The 26,311-nt window shown below is 40.6% G+C and overlaps 1 protein-coding gene across 3 annotated transcripts in view; it reads right to left on the bottom strand.

The window, feature by feature from the left end:
- Positions 1-26,311, bottom strand: part of LRBA (LPS responsive beige-like anchor protein) — a 713,883-nt gene that overhangs the window by 192,544 nt on the left and 495,028 nt on the right. For all 3 annotated transcript variants that reach the window (XM_056562819.1, XM_056562820.1, XM_056562821.1), the window contains 2 exons: positions 6,122-6,239; positions 5,068-5,170 (listed from right to left, as the gene is read on the bottom strand). In XM_056562819.1, coding sequence (XP_056418794.1) covers positions 5,068-5,170; positions 6,122-6,239 — 221 coding nt within the window. The remainder of the gene's footprint in view (positions 1-5,067; positions 5,171-6,121; positions 6,240-26,311) is intronic.

Genomic DNA, 26,311 nt, shown 5'->3' with positions numbered 1-26,311 from the left:
CGGAAAGTTAAACAGATTTGTAGATTACTTCTATTAAAAAATCTTAATCCTTCCAATAGTTATTAGCTTCTGAAGTTTTCTGTTTAACTGCTCAATGATGATGTCACGTCACGGGAGCTGTGCATGATGGGAGAATATCCCTTGCATGATGGGAGAATATCCCCATAGGAGCTGGACAGCTCCCGGGACGTGAGTCATCAGAAAGCAGTTAGACAGAAAACAGCAACTCAACTTCAGAAGCTAATAACTATTGGAAGGATTAAGATTTTTTAATAGAAGTAATTTACAAATCTGTTTAACTTTCCGGAGCCAGTTGATATATATAAAAAAAAGTTTTTGCCTGGAATACCCCTTTAAGGTTGTTCTTTTCTGACTAAGTCCTCTCTAATGACACCTGTCTCGGGAAACGCCTAGTTTAGAAGCAAATCCCCATAGCAAACCTCTTCTAAACTGGGCGTTTCCCGAGACAGGTGTCATCAGAGAGCATTTAGACAGAAAAGAACAACCTTAACTTCAGAAGCTCATAAGTACTGAAAGTAATTTACAAATCTACAATACAGAAATGTAGGTGCACTACTGTGGTAGATGTATACAATGACATTGGCTAATCCCTCAACACTAATGTTAAAATTGAGACATTCGCCAGTGTATGCTTATATGAAGGACACACCAGAGCCCGCACACCAACGCCAAGGTTTGTCAGATGGCACGGGACCTAACGCTAACCTACCTGTGCGTAATAAGCAAAAACCAGGGGCCAGTGGGCAATTACAGCAGCACTAGGTCGACATGTAGCCTGCTCCCACCCAGTTCCCTCCAGCGTGACTAAGCACACATACAATGGAAGGGGGGAGAGAGGCTACAAGCCCCACCCAAGTTGGCTGATATAGGTGCATGGCCTCACAGGTGCAACCCTAATGCTGCCTGGAAAATGTTCAAGGCGCATTAACATATGGAGTTTACACACCTCCACGTATAAATTTACAAACAACAACAAAAAACGTGGTCTCAAATGGCTGGAGGTGCTCAACCCCAAATGCAGTTGTGCATATATACTGGGGGAGCAGATCCTGCCCTTGTAGTCCGTTGCTATGGGCGATCCCCAGCATAAAAATGCATACAATGGAGGATGCCTGCAGTGGACTACAAGTGCCACAATAGAATCCTACACCAGGTAAACGGTGTGGATGTGTAACAATTAGAATAATACAATACAGAAATGTAGGTGCACTACTGTGGTAGATGTATACAATGACATTGGCTAATCCCTCAACACTAATGTTAAAATTGAGACATTCGCCAGTGTATCCTTATATGAAGGACACACCAGAGCCCGCACACCAACGCCAAAGTTTCTCAGATGGCACGGGACCTAATGCTAACCTACCTGTGCGTAATAAGCAAAAACCAGGAGCCAGTGGGCAATTACAGCAGCACTAGGTCGACATATAGCCTGCTACATGTCGACCTAGTGCTGCTGTAATTGCCCACTGGCCCCTGGTTTTTGCTTATTACGCACAGGTAGGTTAGCGTTAGGTCCCGTGCCATCTGAGAAACCTTGGCGTTGGTGTGCGGGCTCTGGTGTGTCCTTCATATAAGGATACACTGGCGAATGTCTCAATTTTAACATTAGTGTTGAGGGATTAGCCAATGTCATTGTATACATCTACCACAGTAGTGCACCTACATTTCTGTATTGTATTATTCTAATTGTTACACATCCACACCGTTTACCTGGTATAGGATTCTATTGTGGCACTTGTAGTCCACTGCAGGCATCCTCCATTGTATGCATTTTTATGCTGGGGATCGCCCATAGCAACGGACTACAAGGGCAGGATCTGCTCCCCCAGTATATATGCACAACTGCATTTGGGGTTGAGCACCTCCAGCCATTTGAGACCACGTTTTTTGTTGTTGCTTGTTAATTTACAAATCTGTTTAACTTTCTGGAGCCAGTTGATCTATATAAAAACTTTTTTCCTGGAATATCCCTGGAAGACATACAAGACCACTCATAATCTCCCTCGATCTGGGGCTCCACGCAAGAGCTCACCCCGTGGTGTCAAAATTATCACAAGAATGGGGAGCAAAAATCCCAGAACCACACGGGGGTCCTAGTGAATGACCTGCAGAGAGCTGGGACCAAAGTAACCATCAGTAACACACTACACCACCAGGGACTCAGATTAGGCAGTGCCAGACGTGTCCCCCTGCTTAAACCAGTACATTTCCGGGCCCATCTGAAGTTTGCTAGAGAGCATTTGAATGATCCAGAAGAGTATTCGGAGAATGTCATATGGTCAGATGAAACCAAAGTAGAACTTTTTGGTAAAAACTCAACTCATTGTGTTTGGAGGAGAAAGAATGCTGAGTTGCATCCAAAGAACACCATACCTAGTGTGAAGAATGGGGGTGAAAACATCATGCTTTGGGGCAGTTTTTCTGCTTAGGGACCAGGATGACAGATCCGTGTAAAGGAAAGAATGAATGGGGCCATGTATCGTAAGATTTTGAGTGGCTTGTTAAGAAGCATTTCAAGGTCCTGGAGTGGCCTAGCCAGTCTCCAGATCTCAAACCCATAGAAAACCTTTGGAGGGAGTTGAAAGTCCGTGTTGCCAGCAACATCCCCGAAACAACACTGCTCTAGAGGAGATTTGCATGGAGGAATCGGCCAGAATACCAGCAACAGTGTGTGAAAACCTTGTGAAGACTTACAGAAAACATTTGACCTCTGTCTTTGCCAACAAAGGGTATATAACAAAGTATTGAGAATAACTTTTGTTATTAACCAAATACTTATTTTTCACCATAATTAAAAAATCAGACAGTGATTTTATGGATTTTTTTTTCTCATTATGTCTCTCATAGTTGAGCTAAACCTATGATGAAAATGACAGGCCTCTCTCATCTTTTTAAGTGGGAGAACCTTCACAATTGGTGGCTGACTAAATACCGTATTTATCGGGGTATACCACGCATCGGCCAATAACACACACCCTCATTTTACCAAGGATATTTGGGTAAAAAAAGTTTTTTACCCAAATATCCTTGGTAAAATGAGGGTGCGTGTGTGTGTGCATGTGTATACCCGATACACTGTTTCTGACCCCGCAGAAGCCCCCTGGAAAGGCAGGGGGGGGAGAGAGGCTGTCGCTGCCCGCTTTTCTCCCCCTGCCTTTCCTGGGGTCTAGAGCCCTGCTGCCGCTGCTTCTCTCCCCCTTGCTGTCGGTGCCGCTGCCCCATTGCCTCCCCCATCCCCAATTTTATAATTACCAGTTGCCGGGGTCGGGTCCGCGCCTCCGTTGTGTCGTCCCCTCCGTCATTGCTATGCGCTGTGAGACGCAATGACGAGTGACGTCTTCAATGTGATGTCACTCGTCATTGCGCAGCGCATAGCAACGACGCAGGGGATGCCACACCAGAGCCAGAAGCAGTGCGGACCCGACCCCGGCAACAGGTAATTATAATACCAGGGATGGGGGAGGCAATGGGGCAGCGGCGCCGATAGCCAGGGGGAGAAAAGTGCCGATCGCAGGGCTCTAGACCCCAGGAAAGGCAGGGGGAGAGAAGCGGGCAGCGACGGCCTCTCTCCCCCTTCCTGGGGGCTTGTGTGGGGTCAGAAAAACCGGGGATGGGGGAGGCAATGGGGCAGCGGTGCTGGCAGTCTCTGGACCCCAGGAGAGGCAGGGGCAGAGAATCGGGCAGCAAAAGCTGCAAAAGCCGCTGCAGTTAATTGATTTAAAGCGCCCGCTTTAAATAATTGAACTGCAGCGGCTTATCGACATATAACACGTAGATAGACTTTAGGCTAAAAATTTTAGCCTAAAAAATGCGTGTTATACGCCGATAAATGCGGTACTTTTTTGCCCCACTGTATATAAATTTTTTGCTCAAATTTGATTCTGACCAAGCTGATTTGTTTGTATGATATATTGGTTGGTAAATACTTACCTATCTTTGGCTTACTAATTAATGTTTTTAAGTCTCCAGTTTAAAACTTTATACTCTCAAACTCTATCAAGTCAATATGAACTCTATTTCTATGCAACCTATAAAAGAGCCTGCTAAAATCATTGGTGTAATTTGCATTTTTATTTATTAGAATTTGATTTTGTTTTTAGTTTAATTAGTATCGAAATAGTGAAGTGAACCTAAACATAAAAATGGGAGACAATATTATGCTATTGTTCTGTGTTGAATGAGGATATTCTAGGTATGCATTATGCATATACTCATTATAAATTTCCATAAAAGAGAGTGCACAGGCAATAACCATTAAAATGCTGTATCGCATGCACACTTCTCTGATTTATGGCACAGGAAAATGTGTATATATCCACAAATGTACCGCTGTGTTGTCTTCATTACAGCCTTAAGATATACAAATATTCCTTATCTTACACAAACATTAATATGGAGTGTGACGAGAATATAGTAATATAGTAAATTTCCTTCTTCCGGCAACCAGTAATTCCGATATTCTCTGGCAATCTGGTTTCTATAATTCTGGATTAAAAGTAGTTGCTTAGTGGTTCTGCCATAGTGCCCTAAAAAGGCTGTATTCACAGTGTATTTGAGCACAGGAACAAGAATTTCTTAAATGTTTAGGAATGTTTTCCTTTCTCTTGTGCTGGATCCAGTATTTTTTTTTTTTATGGCATAACAGTAATAATTGATCCCACAGTCGATTTCTTCACACCAAGCTGGTTTGCTATTGCAGATTCAGTCTTCCCAGCCTGGTTCAGGTCTACATATTTGTTTCTGGTGTCCTTCGACAGCTCTTTGGTCTTGGCCATAGTGGGGTTTGGAGTGTGACTGTTTGAGGTTGTGGACAGATGTCTTTTATACTGATAAGTTCAAACAGATGCAATTAACACACATAACAAGTGGAGGATATATGAGACTCTTAAAGAAGAAGTTACAGGTCTATATGATGAAACTTACAGGCCTCTCATCTCTTTAAGTGGTAGAACTTGCTTTTATATATATATCAGCATGCAATATTACAACATACTTCCAACAATGATGATAAATTTCAGGGCTGAGGAATATTCACAAGATTACCTGGTTTGTGGAAGACCAAAATTTGTGCTAATTCCAACTCTGGGGAGGCAATGAACAACCTTTTTCACTGTAGCTTGGTCGGGAAAGTTGAACATGACAGCAACTGTATATAGAAGACAAGTACACAAAAAGTCATAAATATTACTTTCATGATGCAATTTTTGTAAATTGGCACACACACACACATAAATATATATATTAAAAACTGATGAACTTGAAACAGTACAATGTTATGATAAGCTAGAGTTCCAACATTTAAATTTGTATATTCATTACGTAGCTTTGTATTATGTATGCTATTGGGGCTTGGTGCTGAGGTATGCATAACACAAAAAGTTAAGAACTAGGGTGGCTCAGAAAATGTTACAGTACTAATTGCATATACTTGAATAAGTTAAAAAAAATGAATGTAAGATTTTGCACCAGTAACTTAACACTTCTAGCTTCATTCCTAACTGTATACACATGCATTTCAATAAGTACTGTAGATGTAACATTTTATTACTTGCTTTGCATGTTTTTCTACATGAGTCCTATTTAAATAATGCTATTTATGGAACATTCTTCTTCCCACATTGGTGAACGCTAAATGTACTTCCTCTGCTATACTTTTGCTTGTATGCATTGAAACAGATGTTTATAACTGTGGAACATTCTATATACAAGCAATAGGAAATGATAATTCAATTTTATTATGTAAATTCTGATTGTTTACGGAGACCAAATCTGTGTGATCAAATCTGCTTCCATGTGTTTAAGCTTCTACTTCATTAAATTAAATGATTGAACATGCTTAAATGTATGCAAAATGTTCTTTATGATGAAATAAACCAGTGTCAGCCTGCATATTACCAATACATATATCATGAGAATGTATAGAGCCCATTTGCTTTCCGTTTTTTTTTTTTTTATTCTTAAAGTTGATCATGAGCTATTATTCGGAACAAATTTTCTACCATACATGAATATTGAAGCATATTATTGTACCCGAGTAGAAGGGGAAAAAAAAGTCTCTCTCCTTAAGCAAAATTGGTTAATTCCAGGATAGATCTACCTCTGTTTGCCATGAATAGTTCCAGTGCTGTATTTTGCAGAAGATAGCGTCTCGAAAAAATGGAGCGAATTTCTGTGAAAAGCCATTTTCCATGAACTCCCTCTGTATAGGTGAAAATCTAAAAAATATAAAAAAAAAAATATAAAGATGGCTTACCAACCTAAAAACAGATTTAACATGACCATAAATTTAGTAATTATTACATTTATGTTTAAGCAGGTCTCAGGTATTTACTTAAATGGGCACTGTCAAATATAAAAACTTTTTATATGCTGTACATCTTGGCAAAACAATAGTTTTTCTAATATGCTTCTTTAAAAAACAAAAAACATTGTATTAATTAAAGAAAACTGCTTTTAAAAATCCCACCACTAGGGGTCCAAATACCTCCTGGGACACTGAGGAGTCCCCACAGCAGCAAGAGGGTGTCCAAGGGTCATGGATACGAGATGGCTGATTGACAAGGCTGCAGGAGGAACACAGCCTGCAGCAACACTTCTGTAACACTTAGTTTTACCAAACATGTGCCTCCAGCTGTTGCAAAACTACAAATCCAAGCATGCCCGAATAGTCAAAGGAGTGAGGGAGGGAGAGGGAGGAGTCACAGTGAAGGCAAGAGAAGGACATGTCCCCTCCCTTTGACAAGATGGAAAAGACATTGAGCAGTTGTAATATGCAATTTTTTTTAATGCATTATGAGTGATAGAGACCTAAAAATTACATGTACATGATTAAGATTAGGTACTGAGTAACCAATAACAGTTTTGTTTTTTTGTGGGATCTGATCTGATCCGACGCAAGGTTACAGATATACTGACTTTACTGAGGCAGGATAGATGGTAAAATCTGTTACAGCTCAGATTGAAACAAAGGGAGGTGCAAGGTAAATCTTGGAAGGGACTTGTAGTTGATTGTGCTGTATATGACTGACTTGATGTATGGCAACCTACGCTGACTTTAGTGACTTGAATGACTGAGTTGTATGACTGGTTTAGATGACTAACTTGGATCCGAGGAACTTTATAGTTCTTACCACTAGGCTTTGACTTTGGCTTGGGTGCAGGGGATTTGCTTTAGAAGATGTGTGGTTGCAGGATTAGACTTGAGACCTCCTCAGAACACCTCAAACTCTCTCTTCACACTTTCTCCAGGATGTACCCTCAGGAGTTCAGCTCACATCAGGTGTTGCTAGCTGTGCATTCAGCAAAGAACTGAAACTAAGAACTAGGTAACTCCTCCCACCTTATATATGGGGCAAATTTAGAGGATCCCCAATGGGCTGACAAGTCACCTGGTTTACCACATGCATACTTCCCTAACAACAGGTTTTAACAGGCTTAAAGCAACAGGTATATAGAAAATGCCAGAACATTAACCATAGCATAACACTGCATCATATTGAGTCCTGAGTAATGTGGGCCCAAGATGGACACTGAAGGCAACATCTGCCACACAGGTTGGACAGTATGCTATATTCTGTACTGGGTCACCGAATTGCTATATGTGGCTACCGGCGGCAGCCCTGTGTATGCAGTGAGTTTTGGAGGCAGGACCAACACACCGTCGTGACTGTGACATGCAGTTCAGGCACACCTCCAAACCTTATTGCACACACAGGGCTGCTGTCAGGTAGCCCTGGGTGTCTGCTCATAAAAGGATATTGCGCAGCTTGAAATTCACTGCATATAGGATATATGTGACCCTACCCTTAAAGTCTAAAATCTTCTAGAGAATAATGACTACTACTAGTCAAAGCTGTTTTTGATATTAGCCTAAACTGCACAGTAGGTTACATTTTGGAAAACATCCTGATTGTTAAATTACCTGCACAAAATCACCTTTAAAAGTGAACCAGTCAGCCACTCAGGTGAAAGAGACAGGCTGTATACGGGGCAGAAATGAGCCAACCGGAGTCAGTGTTTGACTCCGTTCGGCTCATTGAAATTAATGGGGCTCAGGCTGGCTGGGATACGGGAGCAGATGGTTTTTGGTCCCCCCCAACCAGATCCGGCACCCATACACTACACAAGTAGTGTGAACCCACCCTTAGGGTATGTTCCCACAGTAAAATGTGCGGAATGTCCACCCGGAAAACACGGGCGGACATTCCAAAAATTCAAAAGTTCAGGTGGGTGCTAGGACCGCTCTGAAATGTCCTCTCATAGATGGCAATGTCTATTCTTTCTGTGGGCACTGAATCGGGATTTTAGAGGAAGAAACATCTGACACTGAACTGTGTGCACAGTGTAGCAGAGTCGCATTGAAATCAATAGGAATATTCCGGCAGAATCCCACACTTAAATTCCGCTTTGTGAACATAGCCTTAAAAAGGTTTCTGCATTTTTGTTTCTGAATGGAGCGTCAGTTTAGAACTTCCACTACTTCTCAATCCAATTTGTACTGGACTAACTAAAATCGCTAAGTGCTGTACTCTTATCTTTGGCCGTCCCATAGACTTTGGAGTGTCAAGGCACAGTCAAGGGGACTGACTGAGATGGCAGAGTTCGGCACTCAGCTGTTTCTATTTGCCCCATAGACACTGAATAGGAAACAGTGTGCATGCTTGACTTCACAGTAGTTGTGCAGTGTGAAAGAACAGGGGCTCAGGATCATTATTCTACTAATTATTGGGGTCTCAGTGATCAGACATCTATTACCTATCTTGTAGACAGCTGACAAATTCCCACTAGGGGACAACACCTTCAAATTCTACCTCTCTACAACCACTGCTGGGAAAGTTTAAGGCTTATACAGTGAACTAAACAAAACAGTATGCAGTAAATTTACTCTAGTAGTGGTTGTCTGATGAAAACTAGGCCACTGTAAGCTCTGCATCAGAAATAAAACATCAAATTTGTACAGGATATTGGACCCAAAAACTACATAAAGTTGAGTCCACCAGCATTTAACAAAGAACACAAAAAGTACATAAAAATACTAGAATGTTTCTCTCACAAATCAAAAGTATCAAGCTATTTAAAGGGCTAAATATCGCAGAGCTGTTTTTTAAAATATTAAATTCAGAATGCAAAACTGATCAAAATACCCCTCTCAGTGTTTTAAAATGTAATGAAGAAATCGGCAGGAATTTTTTTATTTTTTTATTAGCGGCATAATGGTTGTGTACAACCATATTCATCCAACAGAGCTTCCAATGGCTCTCTAAGTACTTCAGATCAGCATATATGGTGGCAACAAAATAGCAATAAGCACTAAAACTTCCACACAAGAAAGGACAAATACTTAAAGGCCCTGTCCATATTTATTTACACTGCTAATAGAAAATGAAGCAACTAAATATACTCTACTGCTTTGTGTTTAAAGGTCCGATATCTTTCAATGGTTATAGAAAAACATCCTGTGAAATGTGATCCTGAAGTCACACTGCCTTCCATCTTTACCATACTGTTGCTAATGTAAACATTAAAATAAGCATTAAAGCAATAAACAAAAATTAGTTGCAAGGGTGGAATACCCTTTGATAACATTTTACAGGAGCTACATAAAAATAAAGGACATAACAAAAAGGAAAATCACCACAAAGTATATTGTCAAAACATTTCCAATGTAACATGACCTGCTATCCATGTTGATAGCATTATATAACTACACAGTGTCACTGGTAAGAACATTTATTGCTAACTAGGTGGAAGTATCCTGTATCAAGACAGAATTTTAGAAAAAATGAATGAGATAAAACTTTGTGGAAGAATGCTGCTACCTAGTTGCGATTTTATATATAACAGTTTGGCACATTAGCATGCAAATACACTTGCCCTATGAGATTTCAATATTTACAGCAAGAAAACTGCAGCATAATGGACTAGGCTTGCATACATGTAAACCACAGCCTGCTACTGACGTTCCATTTGGTGGAAAAGCACCAATTGTCAGCTACTTCAAAATAATTGTTGATTCTATCAAAACAGATTAGCTTCAAGAAAGGTCTCGCTCCACCATCACCCTTGTCTACAGCAGCACTTCAAAGTCTCTTGAGTTCAATTAAAATTGGATTAGATGTAAGACTGTCTTATGTAGGACAGCACCTTAAATAGTGGTCCCCGGTTACCATGACCACCTATGCTCGACCACTAGCAGCTCAAGTAAAACAGTTGTAAATGATGCCTAGAAATTATTACACACCAATATAATCATGGAAGGCAAATTATTTTACTTCCAGCTGGCATGTAAATTAGACGCTTTTATGGATGATAAAACTTAATAATATGAAGTCCATTATTGCAATGTGCAAGAAACACATAAAAAGAAGTGAATGGTTTAAAAAATAAAAAAATAAAAAAAAGACTTTAAAGCAATAGTACTTTTAGGGTCTTCAAGTAGTAAGGCAGCAAAATGTACTACAATGTTGAGGTGATGACAGGCACACAATCATGGCTGCAAAAATTCCTGTATTCCCACCAAGGATCAGAGAAATCTCCAAAAAGATTAAATTGATAAAAATGAAACCTAAACTAATTTATTCATATATTTATATATATATATATATATATATATATATATGTGCGTGTATGTGTACGTACCCATAAAGAGAATACAACCTGACCTGCAAAAAACAAGGCCACTTATTGTTTTATCGATGCAAAATAAAAATAAAAAGGTTATTAGTTTAAAGGGGTTATCCAGGAAAAAAACTTTATATATCTCAACTGGCTCCAGAAAGTTAAACAGATTTGTAAATTACTTCTATTAAAAAATCTTAATCCTTTCAGTACTTATGAGCTGCTGAAGTTGAGATGTTTTTTCTGTCTAAGTGCTCTCTGATGACACCTGTCTCGGGAACCGCCCAGTTTAGAAGCAAATCCCCATAGCAAACCTCTTCTACTCTGTGCAGTTCCCGAGACAAGCAGAGATGTCAGCAGAGAGCCCTGTGGCCAGACAGAAAACAACAGAACTCAACCTCAGCAGCTGATAATTATTGAAAGGATGAAGATTTTTTAATAGAATTAATTTACAAATCTGTTTAACTTTTTGGAATACCCCTTTAATGTGGTAATGTGAAAAAAATAGTTGCTACAAAATTAAGAAAAAAAAAAAGATGTAGCAAAATCCAGTTATCAGATATGGAACACACAATATCAGGAATAATTTTGTAATATGGAGCATTGAAAAGAAACAAACAGCTCTTATTACAGCAGAATTGATAAGAGAGCAAGGAGAGGATGACTAGAACTTTATATTTGCACAGAGGAATTGTCCCATCACTAGAACATTTCATTCCAATGAGGGTAGGATGCAACATAGAGTAACACACTGCTAGAGATCTAACATTAAATAAGTAAATGGAAAAGGTCTGTTTAAATTTAATGCCAAACTGAAGTACTCCAAAAAGTCAAATCATTAATTCTTAAGGAGATTAAAGTCAATTCGGTGAACGCCCAGTAAATGGTGTATAGATCTGGGATGTTATTATTGGGACTATAATAAGGACTGGAAGGTAGTTTGCAACATCCAATGTGTTCTCTCCCAATTACCAAAGGAGAGGATAACACTCTAGCAAATGATGTATCAGCTCATTTTATCTTATCACAGAGAGGCTGGGTGACAATGAAGTTCATATTTCACTAGATCCCATTGAAGACTGGGAAAATTACTTGACCTCCTGACCTGAAATTTCACAAGAGGACAGAAATGCTTCTTCTGCAAGGCAATGCAATTTTTCAGGTGTCAACCTTTAGTCTGGCTTTAAAAATTTATTTCATTTATATTAACCAATGGTATTGATATTTTCTTAGAACATCACTTGATACATGAAGCAGAGAATGGTAAAATAATGTAGCCTTAGATGGGTAAAACTATTTCTTTGAAAGCTTATGTGGCAAGACAGATTTACAGCAAGTAAAATTCCTATTTCATTGCGTAATATTTGTGCTGGATGAAGGCACCTAGAAACTCAAGTCTGTAAATATTTCAGACAGTTTTGCTTCAAATCTTGATAAACTTTAAGATACTAATGGAGTGAAAAAATGCAATAAGCCAACGGAAACCCACAAATGAAAGCCATACCACGACTAGAGCCCAAAGAGCAGAACATTATAGAGGAATTTTAACGTACAAAAGTCCAATGCTACCATGCACAATGAGAATATAACTGACTAGTTAACTGCATTAGACAACCTTCTATCATTAGAAACACTGTAATAAACTGGGGTAAAACTACAGCAATGTTCACACGGTTAACAGAAAAAACAAAAACATACATTGTTATAAAGACTGCACAGCTGCAGATAAGTTTCACACTTTGTACCATGCAATATTTACCGATGAATTCCACAAAGCTGTACAGCCCTACAACTGCCTATGAACATAAGCAATCACAATGCCACATTAAAAGTATTAGAGGTAGTTAATCATGGCGTGGGATCTTCCTCACAGGACTTTGTGTGACGGATGCGATATCTATGCTCAAAGAAGGGCTACAACAGTCAGCTATACCCATGTATACACAGTAATGATCTCTAGAAAGTAATATCTGGGCTCAAATACTGATATCTTCACGCCCATAAAAAATGTAACCCAGAACTTAAACTGTGAACTACTCCAGTTCTTCCTGTTACTACTGAAAAGTAAAGGAGAGCAAAGTGATTCCAGAAGTTCCCCTCAAATTTAGGAATAAATCATCAAATACTTCTGTCCTCATATACTACCTCTCACAGAGGGTGGCTATGACATGCCCTGGCTGGTTTTCCAAAATAAATACCATAAATCCCTGCACAGGCCTCCAGCCCTAAATTGTTAAAAGCATACACAACATTAACCATATCTATTAACTAAGGGCTTACCATTGGTATAACAACTAGTATCAGTTTTGTATGATAGTGCAAGCAGAGAACAGTGTTACCTTTGGCTTTTTGTAATGCACAAAGTTCCAAAAATTATAGTTATAATAATGTAGAATTTCCAGGAAGTTTAAATGTAATATAAAGCATATGTACTGTATATTATTAGTATTATGGAAATAAAACATTGAAATAGGGGTCAATTTTGGTGACATGGAAGCATTTATTCCTCAATCCACTAAAACGTTTGCGGGAAAGACCACAAAAGAAGAAACTATGAACTAAGCAACAAAGAAAACCAATACCCAATGGAGCTAGTAAAGATAGAGTGAGAGAGAGAGAGAGAGAGAGAGAGAGAGAGAGAGAGAGAGAGAGAGAGAGAGAGAGAGAGAGAGAGAAAGGATGGGACAGAGATCTCTCACACAGTAAAACCTCTTTTAGGCTAGGTTTCCACACAGGTTTTTTTTTTTTTAAACTGCCACTGCAGTTTTTGAGCCAAAGTCAGAAGTGGATCCAGCAGGATGAAGAGAACTAAGTCCTTCTTTTATATTTCCCATTCCTTTTCAATACACTTCTGTCTTTGGTTCAAAAACACACCAGAAAATAAACAGTGTGGAAGCCTAGCCTCAGTATACCTAACATTAGTAGTTTTAGGGTATAACTGGGTGGGACTCATTTTCCAAAATAGGGCCTTTTTAAATACCAAAGTTTATAGGCAGCGAAACATAATAAATTCCAACAGATTTGGCCATGTTGGACCACAACCACACACAAGATTGTTGGCAGAAAAAGACTATTTGGTCTATATTTTGTTCTTTTTTTTTTGTTTGTTTTGGCTGCTGTGTTGGCAGTCAGGACACCAATCACAGGGAAGTGGTCCCCCCCCCCCCCCCATATGAGCATGCACTTCGCTGTCCTTGCTATTTATAAGGTCTCGCTCCCTACAGCCAAAGCTGCTGAATGACAGTTTATTTGTCCTTACTGGGTATAAACAGACAGATATGAATCACTGGCATGTGGGCAGAGGAGCATTGAACCACTGTGCATGGTGTCCTAGAGATTATCAAAACAGCTGCAACAAGCAATTTAAGGGTTACATCACTGTAACCAGCATTTCTCAGATTGGGCAGCATAAACCCAGTGACAGTCTCTTTAAAACCAGTTAAAAGGTAAGTGTTTGCCAAGAAAATTGCACCTTTCGTATAATACCCTTCTGAAGGATTTTGTTTTATTATTTTTTTTAAATTTAAGCTACTCAAAAATGTATTCTCCCATGAGGGAATGTTCACACAGCGGAATGTCTGCCCAAGAAATTTCCAGGTGAACATTCCGCAGACAGCAGGCGCAACCAGAACATGCCGGCTCAGAAATGCGCAATCTCCATAGAGGACAACGGATTTTGCAAAAAGAATTGTCATGTCAATTCTTTATGTGGAGGCTGGAATAGGAACTTCGGCAGCAGATGATTCCACTGTGGAAATTCCTCCGTGTGCATGGTGCAGAATCCCATTGAAAAATATTTCCAAGCAGAATGTTTCTGCCGGATTCCACTTGGAAATTCCGTCATATGAGCATAGGCTTAGAGGAACAAATATGGTTTTCTTATTGAAAATTGAAATCAATGGTGGACATTTATCAAAACCTGTTTATTAGAAACGGATCAGTTGCCCATTGCAACCAATTAGGTTGCTTCTCTAATTTTAAAAAAGGTTTAAGAGAAATGAGAGGCAATGTGATTGGTTGCTATGGGCAACTGCACCATTCCTCCTCTATACATGTTTTGATAAATCTTCCCCAGTAATAATTCATTGCAAAAAAAAACAAAAAACAAAATCTGAAAAAAGTATAAGAAAAAGTAAAAAACTAAAAATTTCTGTTATAAAGAGGGAACACTAAAATCTACTGTGTAAAAACCATTAAAACCAAGCAAATATTAGGCAGGCATAGAGATCAATGGCACAAATAACCAGCATCATGTATCCCTGAATGAGATGACAAGACAAGCCAAAATCTTAATCTGGGGCAATAAAGTTAGCATGCAGAGTTATATAACACTAAACAGAAAATCGGTTCAGAGCACTGGGCAAGTGAATTCTTCAGGCATTTAGCCCTGTTTTCGGCAAGCAGAGCCAGGGTTGGCACCACCGGCCAAGAACAACTCACGTCCTGGATACCCCAAGCAAGTGCCACTTTAAACTTTGTGTGCATCTTTAAGACTTACGCAGAGTTTAAAGCATGCTCCTGCAGTAACAGGATGGAGCCGCGTAGCACCATCCTATCATTGTAGAATAATAGGAACCATAGGGATAAGAGCACATGAAGAGCCATATGGGAGCAATATGTGAGGGGACGTGGCTGGGAGCAAAATGTGAGGGGACGTGGCTGGGGGCAATATGTGAGGGGATTTGGCTGGAAACAATAGGTGAGGGGACATGACTGGGCAATTTGTGAGGATGAAATATGTGAGGGGGCATGGCTGTTGGCAATATGTGAGGATGCAATATGTGAGGGGGCATGGCTGGGGAAATATGTGAGAATGCAATATGTGAGGGGCATGACTGGGGGCAATATGTGAGGGGGCATGGCTGGGAGAAATAGATTTTTGCCAATTGCAGATCCCCCCCAAAAAATATTAAATTCAAACAAATGTCTGTGCGGACATTTCAAAGACTACAGGACTATGAGACTAAGACGGCATGGGAATGCACCATTTCATAGACAGCTATACATTCCATGCAGAGTCTGTTGAAAGAATGAACAGGTTCATTCTTTCTGCGGACATGGGAAACATAATTTCCATACCCGAAATACCTGGCACAGAAATTCCGACATGTGCACAGCCCAGCAGAATCCCACAGAATGCAATGGGACTCTGCTCCAGAATCTCCGGCAGAATTTGCAAATGGAATCCAGCTGAAAATTCCACAAGGAAATTCTATTAATTTCAATAGAATTCTGCTGCATTGGGCACAAAACAGAATTTCCACGCCAGAAACATATTATATTATTACCAGTAGCCCTTTATGTTTTTCATCCACTCCATTCCGATTCTTCAGTCTCATGCATTATCAATATGAAATTAGTATGGTCGAAGTCATAGCAAAATGCAATCGATTAATACACAATGAAAGAAGTGCGCTCTCTCGAGTCCTATGCTTGTTGAATATCTAAATCCTAATAACTGTACCATTATACTGTACAAGCAACAATAAAAACTACGAAGAAACCCTAAACTTCCCATAAAAGCTAGAGATACAACAGATCTGGACGCGCTGACGGATGTTGCATTGTACAGTGTTCATTATTTGCACCTCCTTATCTCAGATACCACTTCATTTTAGAGAGAATGTAATAATAAAACCCTCATCTATTATCCTCTTACTGATCTAGTCAAGTGGAAATAGTTAATAACATGCTACAAATTGAACTTCAATCACCTAATTTCCGTTTTTCTTTTTATAAGCAATCTGTATTAAAATATTACCTGGAAATATAATTTGTTTTACAGGCAAGCGGGTGCTGTATTTATGGAGGCTATGGACATTAAGTGTTTTGAGCCCAAGTATTAAATATATCCAATGTTTCCTTTATCTCTAGTGCTAAAACATGATCTCATTTTATTACAGTGCAATAATACAAGGGGCTTATCTTGGTGAACACAGGGCCATCAAGCCAGCCTAATAGTAGGCATTTTACAATAGGTCATTTATCTTGTTTTCAAATTTTTGGTCGCAATGGTTAGTTTATGAATTGGTACATTATTGTGGATGAAATTGCTGCCTATTTAAAAAAAGTTAATCTGTTTACAAGCAGTCTTATCTTTAAATGCCAGAGCTATTAGGGAACATGTCTATAACTGTCAAGAAAAGTGAATTAAGGGAAAGTAGGGAATATTACACAAATAAAAGCCATAATGATTTAAGACTTTTCTCAGTAAGTAGACTGTTGCTGGATCATAAATGTCTTTACAATTGTACAGTTTTTAGCAAAGTATGTAATAGAGCTGGTCTGCTTATTGGCTCCCAGTACAGCTCATTCATCACTCCTGCTTGTTTACCAACCAAGTAATGTGTGTTTTTACTGTTCCCTTCAAATCATACGATTTATTCTACAAAAGTAAATGTGCCAGCCAAACTGACCGCAGCACACTGCACTTCCTCTGACTGATGGACTCATCTGAAGGCCTCAAATATCTGGGGACATGTAATGCATTGCCAAATGTGTCATGCAAAATCATTCTCTTTGTTTAACCAGCACTTTCAGACACACCACAAATGTACTGCATCCCCAATACACAACGTTATAATCATCCTAAAAAATTGGCAAAAATAGGTCAGATACATACATAGTGCAGTATGAGGTTCAGAAACCACATGATTGGTTGTGTAATTGGTCGGCCCCTTATGCCTTATGTCGTAGCTGACGGAGAGGTCAGGAGTGGATGAACAGCATGTGGTTGACTGCTTTTCTTTGATGTCTTATGTCAGACACGTTGGCACCTCTGTTCTAGTTTTGCAGTTCTATTCCACAGAAGACTTCAGGCACGTCTATCTGCATCAAATGACATGACTATGTCACTCTAGCCTATCTTGGACTAAAGAAGGTGTGGATCTACTCAATAAATACTATTATGTAACTTCAATCATAAGAATTCTTTACATAAACACTAATACATTTACAAACACACTGATATTTGATGTCTTTCCCATCAGTACAGCTTCCACCAAAATCGAGCAAGACATCCCAGTGGCAAAACCACATTTGAGAAAATAACAGGAGATACATATTTTGCATTTACACATGAAAAACACTGACAGATCATACCAGGAACTGAAAGACATGATAAAAGATGTAAAATTATTCAGTGTATGCAGCTCTCCGGTCATATATTCCTGTCATCATTTATCAGCAAATGAGTTTATCAAGTTAATGAGGACGCAGACAAATGGGCTGCGTAATGAGAGCTCTTATGAATGTGGCCCAAGTTCTGCTCCACTGATGATCACATCAAAGTGACAGAGAAGAACAAAAAGGGCTATCCCTACATCTCATGTTCACAAAAACCACAACCAAAATTTTTTTCATACAGACTGCGCTTTTAGACATTTGTTCTCTTGTTCAATGTAATTGGGGTTAATAAATTAAATTGGGATTTCAGTACACAATCTGCAGGCTGAGAGGTCTCAGAAAACAAAGACAGTATATGCGTGCATAAATTACAGTATGCCCTACATTTTAGCATCCTATAGGAATATGCATTCCATTGTGTTATTTACCTATGCACAGCTACTATTTTAATTTGGGGATTGTCTGTTGATTTATTTTTAACCTCTTGGGGACGGAGGGCGTACGTGTACACCCTGCATCCCTGATTCTTAAAGGGGTAATCCAGGAAAAACGTTTTTTTATATATTAACTGGCTCCAGAAAGTTAAACAGATTTGTAAATTACTAAAAAAAAATTAATCCTTTCAGTAATTATGAGCTTCTGAAGTTGAGTTCTTTTCTGTCTAAGTGCTCTCTGATGACACGTGTCTTGGGAACCGCCCAGTTTAGAAGAAAATCCCCATATCAAACCTCTTCTAAATTGGGCACGGTTCTTGAGACATGTGTCATCAGAGAGCACTTAGACAGAACAACTCAACTTCAGAAGCTCATAAGTACTGAAAGGATTAAGATTTTTTAATAGAAGTAATTTACAAATCTGTTTAACTTTCTGGAGCCAGTTGAGATATATATATATATATATATATATATATATATATAAAGTTTTTTTTTCCTGGATAACCCCTTTAACCTCTTAAGGACCCAGGGCGTATGGATACGCCCTCACACCCTGGGCCTTAAGGACCCAGGGCGTATCCATACGCCCTGGCGTTTTCCGGTCTCTGCCGCGCGCCGGGCAGAGATCGGAACTGGATGCCTGCTGAAATCCTTCAGCAGGCATCCAGGGCAAACGCCGAGGGGGGCCATGTAGGCCCCCCATGTCGGCGATCGCCGCAAATCGCAAGGGAAATCGCCCTTGCGATCTGCGGCGATACCGGGCTGATCGGGTCTCTGGGACCCGACCGCCCGGTAATTTCGCATGATCCCGGCTGTCACAGACAGCCAGGACCATGCTGGAGCCTAGGAGCGAGGTGGCAAGCCGGCCACCTCCTCCGATCCCCTGCGATCTGTCGGTTAGTTAACCGACCAATCGCAGGAGGGGGGGCGGTTACTTCCTCCCGTCCTGCCCGGCCCCTGAAAGTCCGGAGAGGACGGGAGGAAGACCGGAGGACGCGGCAGGGGACGGGGGAGTGCTGGGGACCGGCCCCGGTACTTACCTCGTCCCTGAAGACCCGGATCCTGGCGGCGGAGACGGCGACGGCGACAGGTGAGTAGATCTTCAGCCGCGGTCGGGCCCTTTACAGCAATGCACGTCGCCGTAAAGCGACATGCATTGCTGTAATGGGACCCTGTAAACTACAACTCCCAGCATGCCCAGACAGCCCTTGGCGTCTGGGCATGCTGGGAGTTGCAGTTTTTCAACATCTGGAGGTCCACAGTTTGGAGACCACTGTGTCCTTCCAGATGTTGCAAAACTACACATCCTCAGCATGCCCTTACTGTCCAGGCATGCTGGGAGTTGTAGTTCTGTAACATCTGGCCCTGCAGATGTTGCAGAACTACAACTCCCAGCATGCCTGGACAGTTTTGGCATACTGGGAGTTGTAGTTTTGCAACATCTGGAAGGGCACAGATTGGGAACCACTGTATTAGTGGTCTGCAAACTGTAGTCCCCCAGATGTTGCAAAACTACAACTCCAAGCATGCTGGGAGTTGTAGTTCGGCAACATCTGGCTCTAAAGATGTTGCCAACTACTACTCCCAGCATGCTTGAGAATGTTTGGGAGTTGTGGTTTTGCAACAACTAGAGGCACACTGGTTGGGAAACATTGTCTGTTTCCTAACTCAGTGTTTCCCAACCCGTGTGCCTCCAGCTGTTGCAAAACTAGAACTACCAGCATGCACTGATAGACTGTGCATGCTGGGAGTTGTAGTTTTTCAACAGCTGGAGCTCCCCCCCCTGTGAATGTACAGGGTACATTCACATGGGCAGGGGGCTTACAGTGAGTATCAGGCTGCAAGTTTGCGATGCAGCAAATTTTGTGCGGCAGCTCAAACTCGCTGTAACCCCCCGCCCATGTGACTGTACCCTAAAAACACTAAACTACTAACACAAAATAAAATAAAAAGTAAAAAAACACTACATATACACATACCCCTACACAGCCCCCCTCCCCTCCCCAATAAAAATGAAAAACGTCTGGTACGCCACTGTTTTCAAAATGGAGCCTCCAGCTGTTGCAAAACAACTCCCAGTATTGCTGGACAGCCGTTGACTGTCCAAGCATGCTGGGAGTTTAGCAACAGCTGGAGGCACCCTGTTTGGGAATCACTGGCATAGAATACCCCTATGTCCACCCCTATGCAAATCCCTAATTTAGTCCTCAAATGCGCATGGCGCTCTCACTTTGGAGCCCTGTCGTATTTCAAGGCAACAGTTTAGGGTCACATATGGGGTATCGCCGTACTCGGGAGAAATTGCCTAACAAATTTTGGGGGGCTTTTTCTCCTTTCACCCCTTATAAAAATGTGAAGTTGGGGTCTACACCAGCATGTTAGTGTAAAAAAATAAATTTTTTACACTAACATGCTGGTGTTGCCCTATACTTTTCATTTTGACAAGAGGTAAAAGGGAAAAAAAGCCCCCCAAAATTTGTAATGCAATTTCTCCCGAGTACGGAGATACCCCATATGTAGGCGTAAAGTGCTCTGGGGGCGCACAACAAGACCCAGAAGGGAGAGTGCACCATGTACATTTGAGGTGATTTGCACAGGGGTGGCTGATTTTTACAGCGGTTTTGACAAACGCAAAAAAAACAAAACCCCACATGTGACCCCATTTTGAAAACTACACCCCTCACGGAATGTAATAAGGGGTGCAGTGAGAATTTACAACCCACTGGTGTCTGACAGATCTTTGGAACAGTGGGCTGTGCAAATTAAAAATGTTGTACAGACCACTGTTCCAAAGATCTGACAGACACCAGTGGGGGTAAATGCTCACTGTATCCCTTGTTACGTTCCTCAAGGGGTCTAGTTTCCAAAATGGTATGCCATGTGGGGGTTATTTTGCTGTCCTGGCACCATAGGGGCTTCCTAAATGCGACATCCCCCCCCCCCCCCCCCCCGAGCAAAATTTGCTCTCAAAAAGCCAAATATGACTCCTTCTCTTCTGAGCATTGTAGTTCGCTCGTAGTGCAATTCAGGTCAACTTATGGGGTACATCCATACTCAGAAGAGATGGGGTTTCAAATTTTGGGGGGTATTTTTTGCTATTAACCCTTGCAAAAATGTGAAATTTGGGGGGGAAACACCCATTTTAATGAATTTTTTTTTTTTTTTTTTACGCATGCAAAAGTCGTGAAACCCGTGTGGGGTATTAAGGCTCACTTAATTCCTTGTTACGTTCCTCAAGGGGTCTTGTTTCCAAAATGGTATGGCATGTGTTTTTTTTTTGCTGTTCTGGCACCATAGGGGCTTCCTAAATGCGACATGCCCCCCGAGCAAAATTTGCTCTCAAAAAGCCAAATATGACTCCTCCTCTTCTGAGCATTGTAGTTCGCCTGTAGTGCACTTCAGGTCAAATTATGGGGTACCTCCATACTCAGAAGAGATGGGGTTACAAATTTTGGGGGGTATTTTCTGCTATTAACCCTTGCAAAAATGTGAAATTTGGGGGGGAAACACACATTTTAGTGAAATTTTATTTTTTTACATATGCAAAATTCGTGAAACACATGTGGGGTATTAAGGCTCACTTAAATCCTTGTTACGTTCCTCAAGGGGTCTTGTTTCCAAAATGGTATGGCATGTGTTTTTTTTTTGCTGTTCTGGCACCATAGGGGCTTCCTAAATGCAACATGCCCCCCAAAAACCATTTCAGAATAACGTACTCTCCAAAATCCCCTTGTCGCTCCTTCGGTTCTGAGCCCTCTACTGCGCCCACCGAACACTTTACATAGACATATGAGGTATGTGCTTACTCGAGAGAAATTGGGTTACAAATATAAGTATACATTTTCTCCTTTTACCCCTCGTAAAAATAAAAAAATTGGGTCTACAAGAACATGCGAGTGTAAAAAATGAAGATTGTGAATTTTCTCCTTCACTTTCCTGCTATTCCTGTGAAACCCCTAAAGGGTTAAAAGGCTGACTGAATGTCATTTTGTATACTTTGGGGGGTGCAGTTTTTATAATGGGGTCATTTGTGGGGTATTTCTAAGATGAAGACCCTTCAAATCCACTTCAAACCTGAACTGGTCCCTGAAAAATAGGGAGTTTGGAAATTTTGTGAAAAATTGGAAAATTGCTGCTGAACTTTGAAGCCCTCTGGTGTCTTCCAAAAGTAAAAACACGTCAATTTTATGATGCCAACATAAAGTAGACATATTGTATATGTGAAAAAAAAATTAAAATATTTTGAATATCCATTTTCCTTACAAACAGAGAGCTTCAAAGTTAGAAAAATGCAAAATTTTCACATTTTTCCTAAAATTTTCAAATTTTTCACCAAGAAAGGATGCAAGTTACAATTTTTTTTTACCACAAAGTTAAAGTAGAATATGTCACGAAAAAACTATCTCGGAATCAGAATGATGACTAAAAGCATTCCAGAGTTATTAATGTTTAAAGTGACAGTGGTCAGATGTTCAAAAAATGGCCGGGTCCTAAGGTGTAAAATGGCTGGGTCCTTAAGAGGTTAAGGACTCCAGTTTAACAGGTTTAAGGTCCAGTTTAATGGGTTTAAACTGTTCTGACTGGCAGAAAACGAGTTAAACCTGGTGGGTCCCGGTTGCTACAGGCAGCCAGGACCCACGGATAGTGTCGGGCACGGCCGATCAGGCCGATGCTCAGAATTAACCCTTTAGATCAAAGTCGATCGCAGCATCTAAAGCGAAAGTAAAAGAATTCCGGCAGTTCAGTGGAGTGGATCGGGATTATCGCTACAAAATCGCGATGTCCTTATCAGTTTACCGGACGACGAGAAGGTCCTCACCTGCCTTTACGTCGTCCGATTGGTGATCTACTGCTATGTGCCTGCGCAGCAGCCTAAAGCAGCAGATCGCCAGTTACACTAATCAGTGCTTTACAATGGCATAACACTGTTCAGTGTATGCAATCAGAAGATTGCATATTTAGCCCCCTATGGGGGGCTAAAGAAAAAAAATAAGTAAAAAGTTTTTTTAGTGAAAGTTCATAAAAAATTTAAATCCCCCCCTTTTCCTATTTTTTTAATAAAATAATGTAATAAAGACTAAAAATCATCATATGTGGTACCGCCGCGTGCGTAAATGTCCCAACTATTAAAATATAAGGTTAACTAAACCACGCGGTCGATGGCGTACACGTAAAAAAAAAATACCAAAGTCCAAAATTGTGCATTTTTGGTCACTTCATATACCATAAAAATATTTATAAAAAGCAATCAAAAAGTCCCATCAAAAGAGAAATGGTACCTATAGACTACAGATGATGGCACAAAAAATTAGCCCTAGTGCCGCCCCGTGCACGGAAAAATCAAAAAGTTATAGGGGTCAGAGTCCCCAAAATTTAAAAAATTGCTTTTTTTTTTATTTCACCCCACAAAATTTTTTTTTTGTTTCGCCGCAGGTTTTATTATAAAATAAGTGATGTCACTACAAAGTAAAATTGGTGACGCAAAAAACAAGCCCTTATATGGGTCTGTAGGTGCAAAATTGAAAGAATTATGATTTTTAGAACCGAAGGAGGAAAAAACGAAAATGCTAAATTGAAAATCTGCTGAGTCCCTACGGTGAAAATAAATAAATAAACCCTAAGGGTTTAACCCCTTCAGGACGGAGCCCATTTTGGCCTTAAGGACCGGAGCGTTTTTTGCACATCTGACCACTGTCACTTTAAACATTAATAACTCTGGAATGCTTTTAGTTATCATTCTGATTCCGAGATTGTTTTTTCGTGACATATTCTACTTTAACATAGTGGTAAATTTTTGTCGATACTTGCATCCTTTTTTGGTGAAAAATCCGTAAATTTGATGAAAAATTTGAAAATTTAGCATTTTTCTAACTTTGAAGCTTTCTGCTTGTAAGGAAAATGGATATTACGAATACATTTTTTTTGGTTCACATATACAATATGTCTACTTTATATTTGCATCATAAAATTGATGAGTTTTTACTTTTGGAAGACACCAGAGGGCTTCAACGGTCAGCAGCAATTTTCCGATTTTTCACAAAATTTTCAAACTCAGTATTTTTCAGGGACCAGTTCAGGTTTGAAGTGGATTTGAAGGGTCTTCATATTAGAAATACCCCATAAATGACCCCATTATAAAAACTAAACCCCCCAAAGTATTCAAAATGACATTCAGTCAGCGTTTTAACCCTTTAGGTGTTTCACACGAATAGCAGCAAAGTGAAGTAGAAAATTCACAATCTTCATTTTTTACACTCACATGTTCTTGTAGACCCAATTTTTGAATTTTTACAAGGGGTAAAAGGACAAAATTTTTACTTGTCTTTGTAGCCCAATTTCTCTCGAGTAAGCACGTACCTCATATGTCTATGTAAAGTGTTCGGCGGGCGCAGTAGAGGGCTCAGAAGGGAAGGAGCGACAAGGGGATTTTGGAGAGTACGTTTTTCTGAAATGGTTTTTGGGGGGCATGTTACCTTTAGGAAGCCCTTATGGTGCCAGAACAGCAAAAAAAAAAAACCACATGGCATACCATTTTGGAAACTAGACCCCTCGGGGAATGTAACATGGGATAAAGTGAACCTTAATACCCCACAGGTGTTTCACTACTTTTGCAAATGTAAAAAATAAATAAAAAATTTTACCTAAAATGCTTGTTTTCCCCAAAAAATTTTATTTTTAAAAAGGGTAATAGCAGAAAATACCCCTAAAAATTTGAAGCCCAATTTCTCCCGATTCAGAAAACACCCCATATGGGGGTGAAAAGTGCTCTGCTGGCGCACTACAGGTCTCAGAAGAGAAGGAGTCACATTTGGCTTTTTGAACGCAAATTTTGCTCTGGGGGCATGCCGCATTTAGGAAGCCCCTATGGTGCCAGGATAGCAAAAAAAAAACCACATGGCATACCATTTTGGAAACTAGACCCCTCGGGGAACGTAACAAGGGGTTAAGTGAACCTTTATACCCCACAGGTGTTTCACGACTTTTGCATATGTAAAAAAAATTTTTTTTTTTTACCTAAAATGCTTGCTTTCCCAAAAATTTTACATTTTTAAAAAGGGTAAAAGCAGAAAATACCCCCCAAAATTTGTAACACAATTTCTCCCGAGTACGGCGATACCCCATATGTGGCCCTAAACTGTTGCCTTGAAATACGACAGGGCTCCAAAGTGAGACAGCGCCATGCGCATTTGAGGCCTAAATTAGGGATTGCATAGGGGTGGACATAGGGGTATTCTACGCCAGTGATTCCCAAACAGGGTGCCTCCAGCTGTTGCAAAACTCCCAGCATGCCTGGACAGTCAACGGCTGTCCGACAATACTGGGAGTTGTTTTGCAACAGCTGGAGGCTCCGTTCTGGAAACAGTGGTGTACCAGACGTTTTTCATTTTTATTGGGGAGGGGAGGGGGGCTGTGTAGGGGTATGTGTATATGTAGTGTTTTTTACTTTTTATTTTATTTTTTGTGTTAGTGTAGTGTAGTGTTTTTAGGGTACAGTCGCACGGGCGGGGGGTTCACAGTAGTTTCTCGCTGGCAATTTGAGCTGCAGCAGAAAGTTTGCGGCAGCTCAAATTTGCAGCCCGATACTTACTGTAAGCCTCCGCCCATGTGAGTGTACCCTGTACGTTCACATTGGGGGGGGGGGGGACATCCAGCTGTTGCATAACTACAACTCCCAGCATGCCCGTTGGCTGTCGGTGACTGCTGAGAGTTGCAGTTTTGCAACAACTGTAGGCACACTGGTTATGTATCACTGAGTTTGTGACCTAACTCAGTGTTTCACAACCAGTGTGCCTCCAGCTGTTGCAAAACTACAACTCCCAGCATGTACGGTGCATGGTGTACGGTGACTGCTGAGAGTTGTAGTTTGCAACAGCTGGAGGCACACCGGTCGTGAAACACTGAGTTAGGTAAAAAAAAAACCTCTAAGTTTCACAACCAGTGTGCCTTCAGCTGTTGCAAAACTACAACTCTCAGCAGTCACCGACAGCCAACGGGCATGCTGGGAGTTGTAGTTATGCAACCAGCAGATGCACCACTACAACTCCCAGCATGCACTTTAGCTGTTTGTGCAAGCTGGGAGTTGTAGTTATACAACAGCTGAAGGTACACTT

This window comes from Hyla sarda, chromosome 1 (genome assembly GCF_029499605.1).
Source record: "Hyla sarda isolate aHylSar1 chromosome 1, aHylSar1.hap1, whole genome shotgun sequence".
Taxonomy (NCBI): Eukaryota; Metazoa; Chordata; class Amphibia; order Anura; family Hylidae; genus Hyla; species Hyla sarda.
Note: the sequence above shows the minus strand (reverse complement) of the source record. Positions and strands in the feature narration are given on the sequence as shown.